This window comes from Haplochromis burtoni, unplaced genomic scaffold (genome assembly GCF_018398535.1).
Source record: "Haplochromis burtoni strain Fernald_Lab_line unplaced genomic scaffold, NCSU_Asbu1 Contig_172, whole genome shotgun sequence".
Taxonomy (NCBI): domain Eukaryota; kingdom Metazoa; phylum Chordata; class Actinopteri; order Cichliformes; family Cichlidae; genus Haplochromis; species Haplochromis burtoni.
The window spans coordinates 901,289-923,788 of NW_024582533.1; the positions used below are offsets into that span (position 1 = coordinate 901,289).

A 22,500-nucleotide genomic window follows, 5' to 3' on the forward strand; every position below is an offset into this window, starting at 1 on the left:
ACAACTCTGGAGAACTTCAAGACATGTTGAGGAGGTCATTTAGCCATTTAAATAAGCTGTGTTGGATCAAACATCTAAAACCTGCAGGACACCGGCCCTTGAGGCCTGGAGTTCCCCGCCCCTGCTCTAGAATATCTTTGAAGGCCTTCCGAGAATGTGACTGTGGCATCTTTGACATGTAGGCGCAGAGAGTGAAAGTGCAGCAATCCGAGCAAAAAAATTAAAGAATCTCGTTTTTGGTATTTACAACTTCAAACCCGCTGTACGCTGAAAGCAGAACAAGGTCTCTTTTTATTTTTTAATTTCCCCCATTGTGTGTGGTTTGTGTTTTAGAGAAATGGAGCCCACAGGACGGTGTGTTTGTGGCCAGTGATGGTAAAACTGAGCCAATTCTGCAGCACTTGCTTTTGATGCTGCAAAAATTGCGTGCGGTGGTGAATAAAGTCAAAAGCGAGAGATGCTCGCCGAATTATGTAACTTGACGTGGTGAAACTGGGCCTGCAAGACGACTCTTTGTTGCACAGAAAATCTAACTGTGTGTTGGACTGTGAAAGAAAGCGGAGTACAAAGGAGGAAAAGAGACGGCCGGCGCTCGCAGCGTTGTTTCACTCTCGCCAACACACGATGTGCTTGTGTAATGGTAAACATTACCACTGCATCACCCGTCATTTTCCTTTCATGGCTTTTCCCCCTGTGAGATTGTCAGCGTGGAGTTTCTAGATTCGCCGTCTGACGGTGCGTGGCGAGCGCTCAGCTGTAATTAGGACTGAGTCTTCTTTCAATTATCATAAACACATGTTGGTACCCTGTGGCGGAGACGCTACGAAGTGTGACTGCTGACCTTCTCTCCTCCCACGAGAATGAGAGAAAGTGTGAATGAGTGTTTGTGCGCGCGTGAGTTATCAGGGCTGTAAGGGAACTCTGCCTCTATTTTTATCTCTCCGTTCTATTGAGTCGCTTTCTCTCTTTCGCTCCCTCGTTCTCATTGTCTCAGTCCTTACTGTCCCCGCTGCTCCTCTCCTTTCCTCTCTTCTTTCCTCATCCATTTGGCCTTCCTTACCTGCGCTCATTTCTCGTCCCATCCGGCATCCCTGCATTTGCTTGCTTTATGCTTTCACTATTTTCCCCTCCCTTTATTGCTTTTGACCCACTCGTCCAATCCCTGCCACTCTCCAGCCTCTGTTTCTCCTCTCATCCTCTCATCTCCGTCACCCATCTACATTACAGTACTTCATCCCATTATCTGCCTCTTTTTCCCCAGTTTTTCTATCTCATTTTCAGAGTGCTATCTCTTTGATTTAGGACTCCATTTTTATCAGAGAATTTGGAACAAGATGTGTTTCGGAGCTTTGCATCTCTCCCTCCCTACCACTCTAAAGTCCACTTACGAAGCAGGACCTGGGGCATCTGTGCTTTCAGACCCTCCTCTCTCTCACACACACACAGACATACGAGCACACACACATAAGCTGACAGATTGACTGATGGCAGGGTTGTGTTCTTATGATGCTGGGTTCACTTGAGTGATGGTGGCTGACTCTGTGTGACAGGATGGGAGAGAGAGAGAGGGGACGAGTGTAGTCCAAAGCCAGCTTAGCAAGCTATTGTGCATCATTATACGTGCGTGAGAGTGAAAAAGCAGTGTGTGCTGTAGGAGCACGCTGAACGTATGCAAATATTGGCGATAGAATGTTTCTGATTTTCACCCCGGTGTGTGTTTGTGTGCATGTCTTTTGGGGTTTTTTTTTTAAATGCCCTTGTGGCCGAGCCAGAAATACCGCAGGCGGCCGAATCTGGCACTGATCCTCTTCTTGTTCCCTTCAGAGGCAATGCCGCAACACACACGCATACACATTTACACGTACAAGACCCAGAGACACACTTTGATTTGCGCCATCTCGTTTGAAGTGCAAGACCCAGAGCTTGACAGCTTATGATTAATATAAGCCCCCGCCCTCTGCCCTCTCTGCCTCGTGTGCACGCGAACACACAAAGCAGTGTAGAGATGCGTTTGTTGCTCTGTGCGTGTACTGTACACGCGGTCCTCCGCAGTGAGCTTCGGGGGCCAGCCTGCTGGCTAGATCTTTGAACTAGAGCTTTGACACCGTGCCATCACCGCAAGGGCACTTCTGGACTCCCCCAACCCCTCACCCCCCATCGTCTTCGCCTTCTAGTCCTTCTCTCGCGTACTTCCACATCACTTTTAGAGATTGTCGCCTGCTGTCTGCCTGGCTGACCAGATCAAAAAAAAAGAAAAAAGTTGACCATCTCATTTCAGAGGATTTCCTGGGTGGAAAACGAATCTTTCTGCAGCTTTTAGGATTTGTGATTGATCTGCGGAATAGAAGGTTTGCCAGAATGTCACCTTCTATTGTGGGAGGGGGTCAGGGCAAGGTGGGCAGGATTCTGCTTCTGGCTCATCATACTTGACATTAGCGCCACTGCTTGTGCCAGCTGATACTTATTATCTTTATGCTTCAGAAACTGCTTCAGAAACTATTGACTTTCTTTTTGGTTACTTAGGACAACCCATTTATTTATGTGATTGTCGAGGAAGAGGACGGACAGGACCAACAGTAATCTTCTCCATCCCTGACTGACAGACGCTCATGTACGATGGTTACAGTTGATGGATACATGTGTGTGTATATATATATATATATATATATATATATATAAAACATGTATTTTAAAGCCATGTTTTTATTTTGGGTGCTCAAATGCAACTGCATAATGATGAGATACAATTAATTCCCATTTTTGATTCATTTAAATTCACATACAGAGATCAAGCACAGAAGAGCAGCTTTTCTACCCAAAGCACAAAGTGCACCGCACCTGCTACTTAGCTAGAAACACATTCACTCATTCAAACTTCCTGAATCAATAACATTGTTCTTTACTTGCTTTGAGTTGTAAGACAAGTGCTCAGGGGCTGTCTGTGAAGTGAAACACTGAAAAAGATAATACACAAATATTGAATAATCTGACTTGCTGTAGAATACAGTGTCATCAGAAGCTGTTGAAGTATAACCTCCTGGCTTTGGTGCAATCAGCTGATAATTTCCTCGTTGCCTGTTATTTCCGGATAAGATGACATTCACGAGTGGCAGAGGTCGATATGTGTGCTGTGTCGGACTGTTTTAACAAATTTGAGCAAATTTAATGACTTTAGAAGGCTTTAAACATTATTTTTTGTATTATAAATGTCCCTTGTATACCAAGGAAGCAAACAAGACAAACAAGAAAGGAGAAACAACATTGGTATGGATATCTGTGCATCTCTACTTAACAGTGATTGATTTAAACAGCACCGTAACTCTATAAGATGGTCTCTTATTTGCTTCTATCTTCCACCAGTTATTTTCATTGTTAATCATTCTGCCACATTATCTTCTCCTTTCATTAGATCCCTCGCAATACAATGAAAGCCCAAGGTGATTATCTTCCTTTTTATCCTTACCACCAAGCACAAACCCAGAGTTATCCACCTTACTACATAATATATTGAAAAAGGGAAAAATGTGAATTTTCAGTTTCTACTTGACAATCAAAATATTTGCCTTTTCTCCCTTTTTTCTCCCACTGATTGACTTTTATTAATCGACAGCTGTTGCTACGGTACTGCTCCACCACACAAATTACTAATATGTACACCTGTGAAAATGTCAGCCTCCCGCTAAGCCGTGTGTGACAATTACGGCAGAAGATATAAATTATCATTCAGATTGATATGGGTGACAGCTTTCGGGGCGGTGGGGAGACTGACAGGACTGGCTGCTGCTCAGCTCTGAACGTTGGGCCATTCTGATTAAGCTGTCTAAAATATTAAAGTGAAGCACTTTGAAGTATTACTCTGGAACTCTGACTATTGCTTACTACCGTCTACCACTCAGTTGCTATCTAGCTACAATATAGTGTGGGCTGTTAAATGATGCAGGAAGCTAACTGAAAGGCTTATTGAGACTGACAGGCTGTTGTCTCCGTTGCTTTTCGCAAACGGCAAAAAGACTTGAACCTCGCCGACTTTATAAACAATACAGCGTGCTTTTTGACTCTCTTTAAACGCAGTCGATGCGGCGCGCAGACAACAGCTCGTCCAAGTTACACAACACATAATTAGACGGCTCATAAAACCTCAAAACAACAGGGATTTTTTTTCTTTTTTTTGTAGAGGATTATTGGGTGCATTTTCCCTTCACTGCTGCACACGTCCCAGCCAAGTAAGCAAAAAATAACCAGAGTATTGATTTGTCTTTAATGATGCCTCGATAGCCTGTAAATGATATAACAAGAGAGGAGAAATCCTATGCAAGAGACTTGCTTCAGCATCGGGGGATCAAATCGGCGCCCATCAGTGAGCCTGCATTATTGATGCCTTTGTTTACATGATGAGACCTTCTGTCAGGTAGCAGGATTTTATAGTGGTGCATCTGTCGTCCACGTCTTCATTATATATACAGTATTTGCGTCTCAACTTTTGTCCTTTTTCCCCCTCCTTCTGTGTGCTTTCCCTCTGGATTTATATGGGAAATTTGTGGAGGAGCTGTGATTGGACTCCTTCTACAAAGGCCTCTCATCAAGCTTAGTGCAGCCTCTCTTCTCTGTTGGAGCCTGTTATGGATGCCTATATATTTAAGACACAGGGTTGATCTGTGAGATGAGCTTTGCTGGGAGTTGGTGAAGTATGGTGGAGGAGAAGACTTAATTATTTGGAGGGAAAAGTGGTGTCTCTGCCCTTCTATCGCCTCCTCTATCTCTCCTCTCTCTCCCTGTATCTCTTTGTATGTTTCATTTTCTTTCTTCCTCTCACTGCCACTCAGCAGGGTGCCATTAGCCATTCAGCGCAGAGAGGCCTTGAGGAATTGAAAGTGACAGAGCAGAAAAAAGAATAGAAAAACTGAAACAGGAAAGGAGACAGGGGACTTGGGAGAGGGGGGGGGAGAGGGGTGAGGGCAAGAGGGGTTGGAGTGAGGTGTTAGGTGGGAGCAAACCAGGCAGGACACAGTGCCACATTGGGAGATGGGAGGGGGGGTTGGGGATTAAGCAAGAAAATGAACACATTTCCATGGAGATGAAGAGAGAAATCAGAGGAATGAAAGGATGCAAGGGAAGGAATTATGGACAAGACAATTTGAAAGCTGGCTGAAAAAGAGCATGGAGACAGTGGTCGAGAGTTAGAGACGCGGCTTGGAAGGGCTAGAGACGCGCAGTGCATGCATGCATGTATTGAGTATGCTAATTATGGAATTTCTGAATTATGAATGAGATTAATTGCATAGGCAGATGTGAATTTATTCACATTTTCTTTCTCTTAATTTACCCCAGACACTTTTAAATGGTAATGGCTTTTTTCTGACAAAAGCACAACTCTTTTTGCTTACTCTTCCTCTGTCTTTTTTTTGTCTTCTCCCTGTTACTTCACCAGTATTCTTGCCGGGGCGATGAGGCGTCTGTTGAATAAGTACTACTTAGTTCCATCACCACAACTTGGCACGATAAATTGGACTGTGAAATGACTTGCAGTCCCGCCATCATATGTCTTTGACACACATACGCACACGCACGCTCACGTGCTGTCGTCATTAGCTCACTAATGTCTAGGGTGCTTAGCATGACTTACGAGCCATTTGGATGAACTGCGGAGATGATTTGCTCTCTTTATGGGATGTTTGTGCTGTGCTATTTTTTGCTGCGATTTGCATTTTGCATTTCCTGCTGTCTGACAGAAATATAAATGTGTTCTCCCCTCAGGTCCTGGCAACATGGAGACTGTATCTCTTTGCTGTCAAAGTGCCCACCAAGGTAAATGTTCCCCCGCTCTCAGTGGAATTTTATGGCTTTCACTTGCCAGCCTTGATCTCATGGTAATTCGCAGAAAATGTGACAAAGAAAAAAAAATCAAAGGCTTTTCAGAGCAGGAGAAAAGAGATAACGATGATGACTGCAGTGATGATGTTATAGGATGATAGTAGTAATGATGACAATTACAATGTAGACGACGAGGGGCAGGTGGGATAAAACTAAAGCAGCAGTTTGAGGATGTAAATATAGTTTTTAGCTTGCAGCCAGTAGCTAAGATGCAGCTGGTCACCTTTGCTACTGGCTGTTTCAACAATACACTGTATATAAAAGATACAACAAACTTCTGGGTCACAAAAGTGAAGCCAGTAGTGCCTTAAACCTGTCTCCCTGAGGTGCCTCATTGGGTCAAAGTCTGTGGGGAAAACAGCCCCACTTCTCACTTTCTTAATGATCTCAGTAAACACTTTCCTTATGATTTCTTGATCTTTTAAGTGTCAATAGTCCCCACTGGAGTAAAGCGGAGAATAAAATGGAGTGTGCTTCAGGGTACACTCAACTTAACGCTTCAAGTTGGCACATTAATAACCAGTGGGTGATGTCCTGGTGGTGCTAATCATCTTTTATCTACAGTTTATGTTTTGAACACCTTGATTGGTTAAAGTAGGAGGACTGTAATGCCTTTTAATAGAGCCAGGTTAGCCATTTGTCCTTGCTTCCACTATTTGTGCAAAGCTAACCTAATGCATATTTTTTTCTTTTTGCTAATACACTTAAGGTGGATGCAGTCAAGATGGTGCCACCAATTAGTTCTAATTAAGCCCATAAATAGATTTTGATCAGCCATCTTTGTGGGTTTGAAAGTGGATGAATAAGAAATTGAGCTACATTACACAGCCATTCATCAGTGACTTATAGGAAACCCTAAAAGATAACCCAATTTATTATCTTTATTACTCTGAATGGGACCAAAATTTAATTTAAAATAAATGAGGTTGTGTTCAATAAGACTTGAAACTCATCTGGATAGTCTTTACTGATGTCATAAACTTAAAGAGAAATAGAGTTGTTTCAGTTTCTATACTATCATACTAATGTTTTGCCTCCTGGTGGTGATTATTAAGTAAAATAATTCAGTGGACTTATGGCTTCACTTTTTTACCCCAAATCGGCTTCCATCTTTAATATACAGTCTGTGATATCACTACAGACATAGGAGTAGTATCTCATCTAGCATGACTGCAAATACATTTCTTAAAATGTTTTTTTTATTAGCCAGTACTAGTAGTGATCCCATTTCAAATTGTATTTGTTTGGCCATAATAATTTTCCATCATCACAGCACTGTGCTCACTAGAAATGATGAGCAGTGAATTGATCAGAAGGGTTGTAAGCAAGTCAGCAAATCATCAGGGCGATGATTCTCTCTCACATGCACAGCTGTAGTAAGAATCTGGGGCAGAGATTAGGCTGCTGACCAGCTGACTTGCAGCGGAAACACTTTTGTGCAGGACAAACATAACAGAAAATTCCAAAAGAAGGTATTTAGTCTGAATTTTAGAGTAGATCTATTGAATTGCCGCCAAAGTCGATCAAGATAACAGTTCAAGCTAGATTGGAAGGCATCCACTAGGTTGTCAATAATCTCTTTCTGCAAATTTGCACATCTAACCACTACTTATAGGTGGTGAGTGAGAGCGAACAGTTTCAGATGTAATTTTACTGGTCAGCCTGTGTTTTCCCAGAAGTTTAAGAAGCCTTAGCTTTTTCTTAATTCATGTTTGATTTGTGTGTGTGTGTGTGTGTGTGTGTGTGTGTGTGTGTGTGTGTGTGTGTGTGTGTGTGTGTGTGTGTGTGCTTCCAGCTTCATTTGAGTTTTCCTTTTGAGCAAATTGGCATCATCAGAACTCAGAATCTTCTTTATTCTGTACAATATTTTGTGAACAAAACAAGCTGAGATTAGGTAACATAAGGATTTTGTTTGAGCTTGTGATGCATCTCTGCTTCTCTCAGGTCGAGGTCACCTTCAATTTTTTGGAAATCAGAGCAATGAACACCTACCCAGAACACCAGGTGAGAGCGGCGCTTCCTGCCAACTGTACCGTCGTAGCAGCGTTGACTCTCATGGGATTAAAACTGTCATTGTCGATACAGGTAATCATCGATACAGACAAGACCACCTACTCGCTGAGGCTGCAGACCCAGGAACAGCTGGATCACATGGTCAGCCACATCAACTATGCCCTCTCCAGAGTCTTCAACAACTCAATTTATGCGTAAGCAATGTCAAGCGTCGCCATCCTCGAGCAAAGTGCCGAAGCTTTCTGTTTTTGTGCTTTATGTTGCTGAGCAGCAAAGGCAAGTTGTCCCACGTTAACAGACTTTGACAGTGTGTTGGCAAGTTGGCAGCTTCACTTTAGGATTGCTTTCCTCTTTAACAGCCAAAAATCATTCTTATCTTGCAGTAGTTTCCCTCCAACCCATTTCTGTGTCATTGTAGACTCTTACACCTAGCAATCACTGGGCTTAATTTGCCAGCTGACGCTGAGTAGGCTGCTACCGCGAGGCACGGTTTCGTTTTCTTGCTGTTTACGTAGTACTTTCAGTCAGTAGATGCTGTCGCCTCAACCCTGAAGTCAAAAGAAACACATTCTTATGCTGATGAAAATCCTACAGCGGGCACTGAACGTCCTCTACGCTTTAATCTAAAGCGGTAAAGCGCAAAGGATGCACACAATGAAAAGCCCAGAAAGTTTTGTCCCGCAGTCATTAGAATGTATGAGGAGGAAAGGAAGGCACAGAGTTTGTTTCCCTCTCTCTTAGTTCTCATCTACAATTTCTGAGAGCACTGGGATTGACTGTGCTCCACTATTGACCTGCACAAGGCTATCTCTGCACTTTATCATCGTTCAGAATAGCTCTTTTCCATTAGGGCCGCGGCAGATGATTGCTTCCAGTGAGGACATTTAAAGAGAAATAAAGAAAGGGGAGAGAACACAGGGAGGAACCTTGTGTTGTGGGTTTAATTGTGCGGCCCGGTAACTGATTGGTACACGATGCAGATAGTATCTAGAGAGCGTGCACGTATGCACGCTCTGGGGCGGATGATGATGATTGCGGAGATAAGGCAGGGATTAAGGTCACGGATGTTGTTGGGTGTTGTGTGTGTGATTTTGTTGACAAATGCGATTAAGGATGGTGTGTGTTGAATTCCACAGTGTAACGGTGTAATCCTATCAAAAAGCCAAAGCAGGTACAGCCGCAGTACTATGTGTGAACACAGTATTTGCTTTCTGATCCATCCCTACACGCTCTGCTTACTTGTTGTTTCTTTCTGATGCAAATAAGGCAGAAAGGTAGAAAAGGTGGATGAGCTATGTTTTGCAGGAGTTCATTTGAGATCTCAATGTTTAAGTCAAATTTCCTTTTAATGTCCTAATTTCACTGGACGTTGTGTAAAGATGTATCATTATGATACCTACCAGGGTGTGAGCCTGCTGGGAATAAGGGTTATACTCATTCATTCGAACCTTGGTGCATCCTTGTGTCTTTGTATAGTCTCTTGGGCACTACAGTACTCCGCTTAAGCCACTGGGAGTTCAATGTCTTGCTTAAGGACTCTTTAGCAACAGCACCAAAGGAAAGAAGTATAATATTTAGAATGTACTTTTCCCTAAACCTCTAACTGATACCAGAGGCCTTCTCATTACAAAAAAATACTCATTAATAATCCAGCCGTGTGCCTCTCTCCATAAAATATAGATGACAAATATACTTATTAGGTATTGTTGCAGCAGGGTTCGTGGATTTATTGTGAACCATCTCAATGGGCCACATAGAGCCCACTTTGATCAAAGAAACTCTCATTTCACATCAGATTAAAAATAACTACTTAACTAACTATACTTTTAATGCTATAGGTGTTTAACTAAGAGGTTTACCTTAATTACTGTTGTGTAGTATGAATAGCAGGGAAGTTCTAAAACTTGTGAAAATACAGTTGAAAGTCTAAAACCTATGCCTGCCTTTAAATTTCCAAAGGTGTCAGGAGATTGGAGTCTTAGCTGGGCAGATACTGGCCCCTGGGCCTTATGTTTGACACCCTGCTCTAACTCTGTGGGAGGGTGGGGCTTATACCAGTTGACATGTTACCAGTCTATTACAGGAAGACAAATGATCATTCACGCTCACAATCACATTTATGGCCACTTAGCATCACCAATTAGCTAAATGTGCATGTCTCTGGACTGTGAGGGGAAGTCGGAGGACTGTGAGAGATGCATGCAAACAAACAGTACCCAGCCTGCTGATGGATTTAAACCCAACAATTCCACCACTGTTCTGCCCTATAATGAGGCAAATCTCATTTTTATCTGGGTGCCATTGTTGCTGGTTAATCTGACAGGGAGAAACCTGAACCAGCTCAATCTAATAAAAAGAAATCCTAGCTAAAATGAAAGGTTCGGCTATTTTCACTTTATGTGCGTTCTGCAGCAGGCGTCTTTATTTAGTCAGAGGTTGTTTAGTCGTAGTATTACACCACAGGATGCCTAACACATGGACTTATTGCCTTTAACAGCTGAGTTTGTTGGCTGCACACTAGCTGAATGTCCTGTCCCTGCTCTTTCCACACATTTCCTGGCTTATCTCTACTGCATTATATGAATAAAGGCCAGACTAGACTATGGTTTAGAGCAGGGGTGCCCAATCCCGGTCCTCGAGAGCTACCGTCCTGCAGCTTTTAGATGCATCCTTGTTCCCACACACCTGAATCAAATGAATGGCTTGTTATCAGGCCTTTGCCAAACATGATGGCATGCTGAAGAGATCAAACCATTTGATTCAGCTGTGTTGGAGTAGGGATGCATCTAAAAGCTGCAGGATAGTAGCTCTCGAGGACTGGGATTGGGCACCCCTGGTTTAGAGGATTGCCGTGAATGTAAGTATCCTGCTTAAATTATGATTCACATCAAATGAGCTTTTCAGTCAGATCAATTACAATTTTGTTTTAGTACAAATGTACAGTTGTTGATTGAATGCAGTACATACAATTACAATTATTAATTATTTAATAAGCATTTCACACATTAAGCTTCTTTTCTTATTGTCAGTTGAAATTGAAATTGTTTTTTCACATCTTCCCCCACAAAGAGGATAGAATTTTAAATGCTGGATAACAGTTTAGTCAACTGCAATCAAAAATGTACATATTAAATGACTATAATTCCATTCAACTTCACATGTACCTTGTGTTTCATTCAAATCTGCACATGATGGCCTGGGAAGCTCTAAGATGTTGGACATGGCAAGCATTAAACTGGCTGAACATCTGCACTTTGGCGTCATCATTGCCAGCACGAGCTAGCTTTGAATCTCCTTCCTCTCTTTGTTTCAGCCCTCCTATTTGTCGAGCAGAGGGAGAAATGCCCGATGGGAGTCACAAGTTTTCACCGAACTCTGAGTCATCATTAGATCCCCAGAAAACTTGCGGTGAGAGCCCTGCTACCTTTCTAACCACATCTCGCACGCACATTCATACATGCAGCACTTCAGAGTCCATTCACACGCTGACTCAGTAGCTCACAGCAAACCATTTTGGAGACTTGTCCATAAGTGGGTCAGAAGACCAAAGTTACTGGATGCACTTGCTTTCTGCTAGTAATCCTATTAATCTACAAGAAGAGCTCCTTCATGGTTCTGTACTTTCATCTCACCTCAATATTTACAGCTAATCTCTCCCTCTCAGCTGACTATCTCTGTCTCACTCTTTTTGACTCCCTCTTTCATCTCTGGCCTGCACCCTCTCCCCTCTTCGTTTCTCCATGTCTTCTCCGCTACTTCATTCTGTCCTTGCCATTTCCGATCTGTCATGGTCTAGTTTGAATTGACTTGTTGTCCTCTCCTTCGTATTTTCAGGAGGTTTTTCTGAGACTTATGCAGCTCTCTGCGATTACAACGGTATTGGCTGCAAAGAAGAAGTGCAGTGGGTGAGGAAAGCATACTCGCAGAACAAATCCACTTGTGTTTGTTGTCTATATTACCTTTTGTAGATTGCTATTCTTTGTAGAGTGGAAAATATATTTTTCATGATACTGTCTCATATCTATCTCAAACTCTGTCTGTTATTGTTTGTTTCCCTCCTCCTCTCTGTTCCAGGATGTTGACACAATCTATCACTCTCAGGACAACAGGGAGTTCAACTTACTGGATTTCAGCCACCTCGACAGCAGGTGAGGTAGTTTACTGACATTGTGGCCATGCCTAGTCTTAGTACAGTGTGGGAGCTCGCACTGATTTGAACAGCTCAATTAACTAACAAAGTTAGTTGCAGAGAGCAAATGGACACATTAACACAAACTCATTGTATTTGATATTCATTAGTTCTGCTGGAGTCAGTCTTTGGCAGATGTATGTAACCCACAGACATCAGCCAGGCGTTTGGCACGCTCACTCGTGCTGCTTTGCCAGAATCGGTCTGCAGCCACCTTTCTTTTCCTACTGATTTAGTGGGTTTTTTCTTCCTTTCCAGTCTGATATGGAATACCCGTCAAGCTACATTTCTGCACAAGTCAAGGCCGTTCCACTGAACGGCTCAGTATAGGTGTAGTTCTATACCAAGTTTTGCGTATGAGTGTGCAAAATCATTTCATTTGAAAAGATTCTCACAGGGATCACTTAGTTCCCAGATGGTTCCCACATACATGTACTTCACGTGATCAAATTAGAGGCAAGTGCAGAGAAACTTTTGCCAGTTCAACAGAGGAAGGCTTTCTAGGGTGAAAGTCAGCAAAATCAGTTTTCAAGTGAAGGGCAGCAGATTTTGAGCTATTTATGGCCTGCAATTTTACCCGCTAGCCATCCAATTCACAGGTCTACGGAAACCACATTGCTTTATGGGCACGGATCTTTTGAAATGAAATAAGATATAGACCTTTTTTTTCCTGCTTTCTTCTCTCTTCACCTAATCAGAGTTGAAGTGGGAGGTTTTACAGAATTATCCATTTGCTCCTGCTGGAGTTCAGGGTTACAGTTCTCTAATTGGTCTCTGGATGACAGCTTACAAAATCATCTCCTCGTGTAGAGAATGAAAAGTTTGTATCAGCTCAACCAAATTCTTCCCTGCTCTCAAGGCCCAGTTTGACCTTTTCATTCTGTCAACATAGAGAAGAGGGAAAAAAGAAGACATTATTACCAACATGCGTGAACTGATTTATGGCTCTGAACTGTAGAAGATAAGAAAACTGCATAAATTGATTATGGGTCCAGAATTACCGTCTCACTGGGTTTAGGTGTGTTGTAAACAAATGTAATAAAGCGGTCGACGGGGAATTGAAAGTCAAAACTCAGCACTTAAAACTAATGGTGATTTTATATCCCAGTGCTCTGGAGTAAAGACCAAAAACAATAAAAACACATCTGTGTTCTTGGGCTTTATGAGTGCCTTGTAGTTTTGGAAGAGGTCTGCATTTTATTTTGCATCACGGTGGACTGTTTTTTTTTTCTTCTTCTTTTTTTCCTGTGTGTCTCTTCAGCTGTCACTGTTCATCTTTCCTTACACGAGAGCGGCTATTTGTCTAACAAGACCCTCTGTGGTTAAAATTTTCTTCTGTTGACTCTCTGGCTCCCTTTCCCTCCTGTGCTTCTGTTGGGTTTTGTTAGAAGTTTGCTAAGATCTTAGATGATGTGGAATGAAACACCTTCAGAGGCAGAATCCACAACTTTAAGATGCCATGTGTGCTCTCCTCTACTTCCCTGCTGGTACCTTTTTTTTTTCTGTGTGTGCGTCTACTTTTTCAGACGTATAGTGTCGGAGCGCAGAACTTGCCCAACTGATACGATCATAAAAAGATTTGACAGCTGACATGCAAAAGCAGAATTCAGACGAGCTTATTTTTGTTTCAAGATTCATTTATTTATTTGTTTTGTCCATAAAAAGCCCAGAGGTGTATGTATGGTTTCTACTTTCTTGTGTAGCAACAGCACTTCTGACTTAGAAAACATATTCACATTTAAAAACGTAGATCTCCTCATAGGAGTGAAACCTTGCTATGGTGGTAAATCAAAAATCCATTCATAGAAACATGATTGCAGCAGAGGCTCATGAATATATTAATGTCTTTCGCATTGAGAGCCCAAATCGCTGCCTTTCTGTTGTTTTTGTTGTTGTTTGTTTGTTTTTTTGTACAATTTCTTCATATTCATTGTGATAAAGTGGGAGCTGCCTGCCCGTACTGTTTTTCAAGATCTTCCTTCAGCATATTGTTCCCATGAGCCCACAATCCCATGCTCAAGAGTCTGTCTCTCTCCAGCCCGTATCAAATCACGGCTGATAAAGGAAGCGAAGAATATCACAAAAAAATAAATAAATAAATGCAGGAAATAATCAAGAAAGTCTGTAAAATGGCCACACAAACGATGTAAGAATGGGTTGTTCCGTGTGCCAGAGGCTATTTGTGGTGCATTACTCTTTTCCTGCCTTCCTTGTCCTTTCACATTTCTATTCCCTCCATCTCCCCCGATTGATCTCATCTACCGTTACCGCGAGCGACAGGGCGATGCTTTTTCTGCTGACTGCTGTCTGTCCAAACACAGACTGTGCTCACTCGTGTTGACTGAAAACGGACACCTTTTTTCAGGGCCCGTCTCGTCCTCGTCATCTTTGCTTCCTGTATTGGCTCCCCATTCGTTCTCCTCGGCTGAGTCGCTGTCACTCTGGGTTCTGTGTGTCTACTGCAAAGTCACAAATAGGTGGAGTGTGTGTGAATTTGGGTAGAGATTCTGTGGTTTCATACAGTTGCTTGTTTGGCGAGTGAGAGAGACAGAGAGAGAAAAAACTGTTACGCCTTGCTGACTCAAGAACATGTAGAGGCACCTCTTGGATTGACAGTCCACCCTCTGTGTGCATACACACATGCTAATAAGCGCTTGTCTATGTAGAGTGTCCAGCTGCTTTCCAACTTTCTGACTGGTTTAATTTTTCCTGTTACTAAAGTTGGACTCCATAACAAGCCGGGCCATCTGCCCCACCTGTCACTATTACTGGATCTGAGTTGTGTTTAGAACGGAGTTAAACTGTAACTTTGATTCATTGCAATGCAGCACATTCATATGCTTTGAATGGAGCTTTCTTCCTGTTGGAGCGGCTGATAGGATTTGCTTTATTTTTGCAGCACTTAGAAGACTTTGAATTTTATTATGGTTCAAATAGTTACTGTCAAGATGTCAGTCAAGATGATGCTAACGCTATCAGACTGTTAACCTAGATTAACCACTTAGACTCTGTTGAAAGGTTGCTTAGCACCTGTAATGCTGATAAATGACCTTATAGAGTATTTTCATTAATATATTGTTTGGCAAGTAGTGGAGAGTCTAAGGAATTTTGATCGTCAGTTTGATGCCCAGCCAAGATTTGGTTATTTTAAAAATCCACATTCAAATAATAGATTTTCATAATTATTTATGTTCTGTTAGCTGCTGCTTGGTTGTTGTGTTTATGGTTTCCCAAACATGTATGTTGCCAACAAGGAAGATGCGGAGTGCCCTCTGATGGGCAAACTATGCGACATCAACTTCAATAAAATGGTTGAAGGGCATTTCTTGTATCTATTGTTTACATTACTTTTGAAATTTTCATGTATTTGACGTTGAAAATGCTTATACTGATAGATCGGTAAATTACCACCAATGTACGCTAAATCTGATAGGTCGATCAAGAGTTTTCAATCTTGGTACTTTATTAGTCTTCCTTCATGATAGTGATGCACTTATCTCTTTGCAAGAAAACAATTAAGCATACAGTACTTTGCAAAAGTCTTAAGCTATCCTCTTTTTTTTATATTTTGCTAAGAATTGGAAATAGTGCAGGAGTTTATTGAAACCTGAACGGCATGAACTCTCTTAGGTAGCTTTCATGTAATTAGTAAGGAGTCTTCAGGAATAGTTCTCCGGGCTTCTTGAAGAACATTCAAAGCGCTTCTTTGGAGGTTGTTTGCCTTTGTTTCTGTTCTCTGTCAAGATGCTTCACTGCTTCAGTAATGTTGAGATTTGGGCTCTGGAGAGACCAATGATAAATGAAGCTGTTGCAGTCAGATTCATTGGTCAGTGTTAAGCAGCTTAACAAACAAAAAATAGTCTTCTGAAAATGGTCAGATTCAAGTGTCAGGTATAAGTGAAAATCTTACGTCTTAAGACAAACTTTTAATTAAACCAGGAAAACTATTTCTTAAGACCAATTTCATGAAATTTCTCAAAAAACAAACCAAAACAGGAAATGAGGGGTGATCATGTTTAGAATGATTTACCCAATGCAGACTCAAGGCACAGAATTAAAGAACAGAAAACAAACATTTATTAAAGCCAGGCAGACAGTTCAAAGGCAGGTGAAAACCATAAATCCAAACTGGAGATCCATGAGGGAAAACAGAGGTGTGTAAACAGTAAGATGCAACAAAGCCCTTAGGGTAGACAAAGGCTATAAATACACTCTACATAACTAGGGTAATGGGAAACACTGGGGTACACAGCTGGAACTAATCGGGGAAAACAAGACAAGGGAAGCAAAACTAAATACAGCACACATGAAACAAGACACTATCAAAATAAAACAGGAAGTAACTGAAAATAGGAACATTAACACAGTGAAGGAGACGTAAGAAGACCCGGAGAGTATGGGGGAGGCAGGATAAACTGAAGGAAGAAATGCAATATTAACAAACTATAACCCTGAACAGAAACTAGACAGCAAAACTAATAGCACTCTGTGGCTATAAATAATACATTTATAGTTTAAATAATAAATAATGATACATAATAATATAGTGTAAATAACAAACCCCAACCAGCAAAAGGAATAACACAAAATCTCTGAATAATACATGAAAAGTAAACCAAGAACCAAGATAAAACGAACAACCAACAGAACTAGAAAGTGCAAAATTAAAAAACACTGGCTCTAAAACCCAGGACCATGACACAGCCTGACATGTCTTAAGAAAAATAAGGGCAATTTTCAACTGTATCTAATTTTTTTCCACTTTCTGCCAATCTATTTTCATTATAAAGAAATGTGACTGTTGTAAATCAAGGAAATGTGCATACACAGCTTCTTAGCTTAATTACCTACTTTGTCCGGTATGTAGGTTGCGGGTACAAAAGAAGGCTGTAAAACTGACAAAAAATCAGACCTCTGCCTAGATAAAATTAATAGTTTTGGACAAGCAATTCTATGACATGATCCGTTCTTAACAGCCTGCAACACAATGCTTAATGGTCCAGAAATTATGGCTTCCTCCTCTGCAACCCACTGAGTCAAATTGGACCCTTTGGCCTGCTAGTTCTGGCCCACAGTCTGTATGTTTGACATCTATGTGCTCCAATTATATTCTCTAAAGTACACCCAGTAACAAGAACCTAATATTTTCCAACTATGCTTGTGGAAGAACTGTATACAGTTAATTCCACACATTTCTGGGCACTTTGTTTTTTGTAGTTATTTTAGCCATTTACCAGAACATGAAGCTATAGTTATGAGTTATTGAGTATGAATATTTGCTTAAAGTGCACATGTTCTCTGTCTTTTAAAAGAAATACTGCATGCAGCATTGAAGAGTTAGACATTTTTCATTTCAGGCACTTAGATGTAATTGGACAAATTACCATAATCATAAATTAAACTGTTATTTTAATGCTTTATTGACAATTCCTTGCAGGTAATAGCTGCTTAAAGTCTGGGACCCGTTGACATCACCAAACTATGGATTTGCGATGCTTGATCAGGCCTTTACTTAAGCTGTCTTCAGTTGTTGTTTGTCCTTGCTTCCTTGTGTTTTTGTTTTTCCTTCATTGTAATCGATGCTTGATTGGGTTAAGATGAGTTGATTGACTGGCCTTTGCATAATTGCCCATCATGACCTTTAAAAACCCTTCTGGGTAGTTCTTGCAGTGTTTGTCTGTCTATACCGTGAATCGCTGTCCAGATAACTTTGCTGCACTTGGCTGAATCCAAGCAGAAGTTTTAACTCTCCTCCTCACAGTTTACTCATCTGTTAACATCATCAGTTAACACTAGTGACCCAGAGCCATGATAGACCACACATGCCCACGTATCACACTTTCTTCATTGTGTTTTCTAGGGGTTGTACTATGCCTCCGTTCATGAGCTTTTCCAAGCCCTCTCCATGCTTTTCTCTTTCCTTCAGTCATTTTGCCACAGGCAATCTTTTCATCTGTGCAAAGGAGCCAGTTTCAGAGCTGGTCTGGCTTTTTCAGATGTTTTTTGTCAAACTCTTATCTGGCCTTTCTGTTCCGAAGGTTATTATATTGTGAATGGATTTTTCTTTGCTATGGAAAGGATCCTCCTGTCAAGCACCACTATTATCTTCAGTGGAGTTCAGCCTTTCCTGTGGACAAATACAAGTTTATCAGTGTGTGTGTGTGTGTATATATGTAAACCTAATTATTATATATTATCCAGTCCTTAAAATCCTCTCTTGCCTTTACTGTCACGGCTGCACAGCAGTCGTGTGGTGAATTGAGAAAAGGATCCAAGATGCAGGCACTGACGGGGGTGCGAGTGAATGTTTATTTGCAGAGGTGATAAGGTGACAAAAACAGGAGGAGCAGAGCGGGGAGTAAACCAACCTAAACTGGGGAAAACTAAAGAACTCAACTTAAACCAAACACGCACGGGAGGAGGAACAAAATACACAATGAAAGATGGCGGAGAGACGCAGACTGAACACCAGGTTACACAGAATGATGCAGACAGACATTGAGTTAAACAGACGACACAACAGAGAGCACAGGAGAACACAGGGCTTAAATACACGGGGAGTAATCAGGGAATGGGCCACAGGAGGGAGACACAGCTGGGAGGGATTAGGCTAACGAGACAGGGGAGAGGTAAAACTGAACACACTGACATGAGACATGAACTTTCAGAATAAAACAGGAAACTAACAGACACAGAGAACCAGACAGGACACTGAACTTGACAGGCAGACTCATGAGCAGACACAATAACATCATGGACAGACAGAGGGAACACAGAGAAGTGGGAGCAGGCAGGCAAAGAACAGAAACCTAACAAATGGCAAAATCACAACAGAATACACACTCGGAATGAACAAAAGCATAAGGAAACACAAAACACTGAGTCCTCAGACTCAGGACCATGACATTTACCCAAAACTGATTTCACAGATAGAAGTGTGCAGTCGATAGGGCAGGACTATCTGTAAAAACAATCATCTGATCGAACTTGAACACTCTTTAATTTTGTTTTAATGTATCGAATTTGGCAACAGGACAATAAAAAACAACAACAAAAGTGACAGTAATTGTGATCAAAGCTAAGCAGTGGGAAGAGCAGGCATATTCCTTTAAAGAGACCAGCTCAGCCTTATTGATATTGTACAAGTTGCATAAAACAAATTTCAAGTTGCTGTATTTTCCAATATACATATCTATATCAAAAATGATAAAACCAATAAATAAATAAATAAATCGTGAACAACAATAACTCTTAACCTGCGATGCCTTAAAAAAGCTTCATATAGAATCTGATATTTGAAAAGTCCAACTGTTTAACGTATTTGTGAAAAAGGTCCCACATCATGTTAAATTTCTGTCTGAAGGCCCTTAGCTGTTTCAAAGTAGAGCAGCAACACATACTAACAGCTTCTCTTATCCATTGAATATGTAGGGGAGCTATGGGAGATTTTCACTTAAGTCGTGTTTTACATTTAGGCAGTAAAGTAGCAAAGGCAGTATAAAAAACACAATCCATCAGAGCATTAGGTTCCACTGGTTTTCCAGTGATATTTGATCAGGATCTAAAATTTCTTCACAGAAGTGCTGCAAAACCGTGCAAGATCAAAACATGAACGTGATTTTCCTGGGACTTGACAACACCTGTCACAAGTTAGGTTTGTCTTTATAAAATTGAGAAATGTTAAACTTCGTAATAAATGTAGGCGGTGCATGCTTTTCAATGGAGTTAATCCAAAAATATGATTTATGTGCATTATGAAGGGCATGTTTTGAAAGATTTCAGGGAAACCAGATGAAAGGAAGGATTCTGAGAATAAATACAGTATATGAAATCATTCCTTTCTAGTTCAAGTATCGAAAACCTGGACACTAAGGGAATGTTTTGCTCATAAAGCTACAGATTTGTAAATATCTAAAAGAAATTATGTTTAGGTTATCCAACTTTATCAGACAACTGATGGAAAGGGCAAACGTTTTAGAGATATTTAAATGAGGTTGGGCCAAGTTTGAAATGATTCATCTGTTAAATATGGACGAAAGACATGATTTACAGTTACAGGAGCAGATATTGAATATGTTCGGGTATGAAAACTGTGCTTGGATTGCTTCCAGATTCCCAGCCTTATTATACTAAAGACAATAATGTCTTTATTATACTCAGAAGAGGAACTTTTCATGGAGTGAGCTGAGGCTGACAGAGATACCAACTCACGAGAAGCAGCTTCCATTGTAAGCCAAACTGATGACAGCCAAAATGAGTCAGATTGCAATCAGAATTGAGTTATTCTTAAATTATTAGTCCAATAATAAAATTTAATATTTGGTAAACCCATAACTCCCAATTTTTTAAAACTGTTTGTAAAAATTGCTGTCTAACCTGTGGTGTGTTTTTATTTCAAATGGAGTCCTTGATAACAGATCACGAAATGCTCAAAATACAGTATTTATGTGCATTTATACTTTATTTTCCTTTTTGGTTAGTGAGGAAGAATAGTCCTGGCAGGCGTAAGACAGCTAAAGTAGAGGGGTTCCTTTGACACCTTTCTCTGTGATTGCTCCAACTGTATCTTGGTAATCCTGTTTTTCACGCTTTATTTCCTCTTCACTGGTTAGAAAAGTAGTCTCTGAAATGTTATTGTTAAAGGAAAAAGCTTCGGGGGGTGTCTATTCCTGACCCGTATGCAGGAAAATCGGTCAAGTATCCATGTTGATATCGATGTGCATTTTCCCCAGAGCACTGTAAGAAATGACTGTTGACTGGCCACTCTGCTCTCTTGCCTCTAATTCCTTATGCTGCAGATTACTGAAGTTTGAAAGGGATAAAGTTTCATATCCCTGTCCTAAACCTAAAACGATCCAATTAAGGACATAAACTGCAGCAGATTGACCCACTGTGCCACCGCGTCCGCACGTACCAGTACAAATTGACACATAAACACCAACACGCTGCACGACTGAGCTGGATCATAGAGGTCAATTACATGTCCTGCTGTCAAAACATGAATCAGACAGTGCTGATGAATCTTGACGTGTGCATCATCTGCTCGCTTGCACAGACTTGGCCGTGTTTGTCAGAATGGACTGGTCTGACGGCTGTCATGCTAATGAAAAAAGAACACAGCCTGTAGCCATTTTATTCCTCTGAGATAAACTGTAATGTCCTGGTTACTGCAACAGAAACATCCTTGGTCCGATTACACTCTTTCCTCCTCCTTTCCCCCCTTTCACTCTGTGTTTTCCTCCGTATCATCCTTTCTTCGTCTTTCCCTGTGTGTATTCGCTTTCTCTGTGCATCCCTTCTCTCTGTGTTGCTGCTTGTTTGTCAGATGATGTATAGCAGGTGTAGCAGCAGTACGGCCATAGTTGGACCTTGGAGGATTCTAAATAACACCCTCTCTCGCTCTCTCTGTTCTCTCACTTTCTCCCTCCCAAACGCATACACAGGATCATCTGTGGGCTCTATGTCTGGGTGTACAGTAGTGGATGTAGCAGTGTTTGAGGTCTGTAGTTGGGATCAGAGTGTGGCTTTATTGAATAATCCACTGACCCGGCCATCGATCTTTACATCTCTCTCTCCTTTCCTTTTTTTCCATTTCACTCTGCTTCTTCCCCTCAGCAGGACTGCAGTATCAGTCATCTTTTAGAAAGCAGCCCTGCCCGTGCTGTTCTCCCTGTCACAATGATAAACTGCTTTTTACCAAATGCAGAGCATAGAATAAGTTTGGCCTGAGATAATGCAAATTTATAGATCAATGGGATCAAATGGTTTTGAGCAGATGGAGTTTGCTAATTTAAAGTTTTGAATTTTATCTGTCGTCTTCTTTCCAGGGACTTGGCAGTGATTGTGGCATCCATTGCCTACAACACCTGGTTCACCAAGCTGTACTGCAAAGACATGCGCATAGTAAATATCTTTTTTTTTAATCTCCCTCACTTATGAACTGTCTCCCCAGATGTAGACAAACAATGTTTGTAAATGTAAATGTTTGCTCTCTTGTGTTGTCTATTGATTTATTATTTTATTAAATCAGCTTGTCTCTTTGGCGTTTTTAGAAAATTATCATTTCTTTGTGTTTCTCAAAACACTTAGTAGTTACCATGCTAACACTAAATTGTCGGAGCATTACGGCTACCGTAGTCAGGAGCTTCCTGGAGTGATCTGAGCCCTAAACTCCATCTGCTTCAGGTCCCAAAGTCAAACGAACACTGTGGCGTCACTGAGAGTTAAAAACTGTCCTTCATCTTTAATAAAATGATCAGCGTTGCTGCTTTACCAGGTGTAACAATTAAGTTTAACATCCAGGCATCCATGAAAACAGAATTTATTAAATTTAACGGAGTTAGAAGTTAGCAGGAAGTTAGCTCGCTAGTTTCCACCTAAACATGATATACATGTTCTGACGAGAGATTTCTGAAAAAATTAAAACT

At 41.1% G+C, this 22,500-nt stretch overlaps 1 protein-coding gene across 5 annotated transcripts in view; it reads left to right on the top strand.

Moving 5' to 3' along the window:
- carmil3 (capping protein regulator and myosin 1 linker 3) overlaps positions 1-22,500 on the top strand; it is a 94,826-nt gene that overhangs the window by 9,546 nt on the left and 62,780 nt on the right. For all 5 annotated transcript variants that reach the window (XM_042225453.1, XM_042225454.1, XM_042225456.1 and 2 more), the window contains exons 3-9: positions 5,755-5,805; positions 7,816-7,875; positions 7,957-8,078; positions 11,198-11,292; positions 11,719-11,789; positions 11,959-12,032; positions 21,901-21,976. In XM_042225453.1, the coding sequence (XP_042081387.1) occupies positions 5,755-5,805; positions 7,816-7,875; positions 7,957-8,078; positions 11,198-11,292; positions 11,719-11,789; positions 11,959-12,032; positions 21,901-21,976 (549 nt within the window). The remainder of the gene's footprint in view (positions 1-5,754; positions 5,806-7,815; positions 7,876-7,956; positions 8,079-11,197; positions 11,293-11,718; positions 11,790-11,958; positions 12,033-21,900; positions 21,977-22,500) is intronic.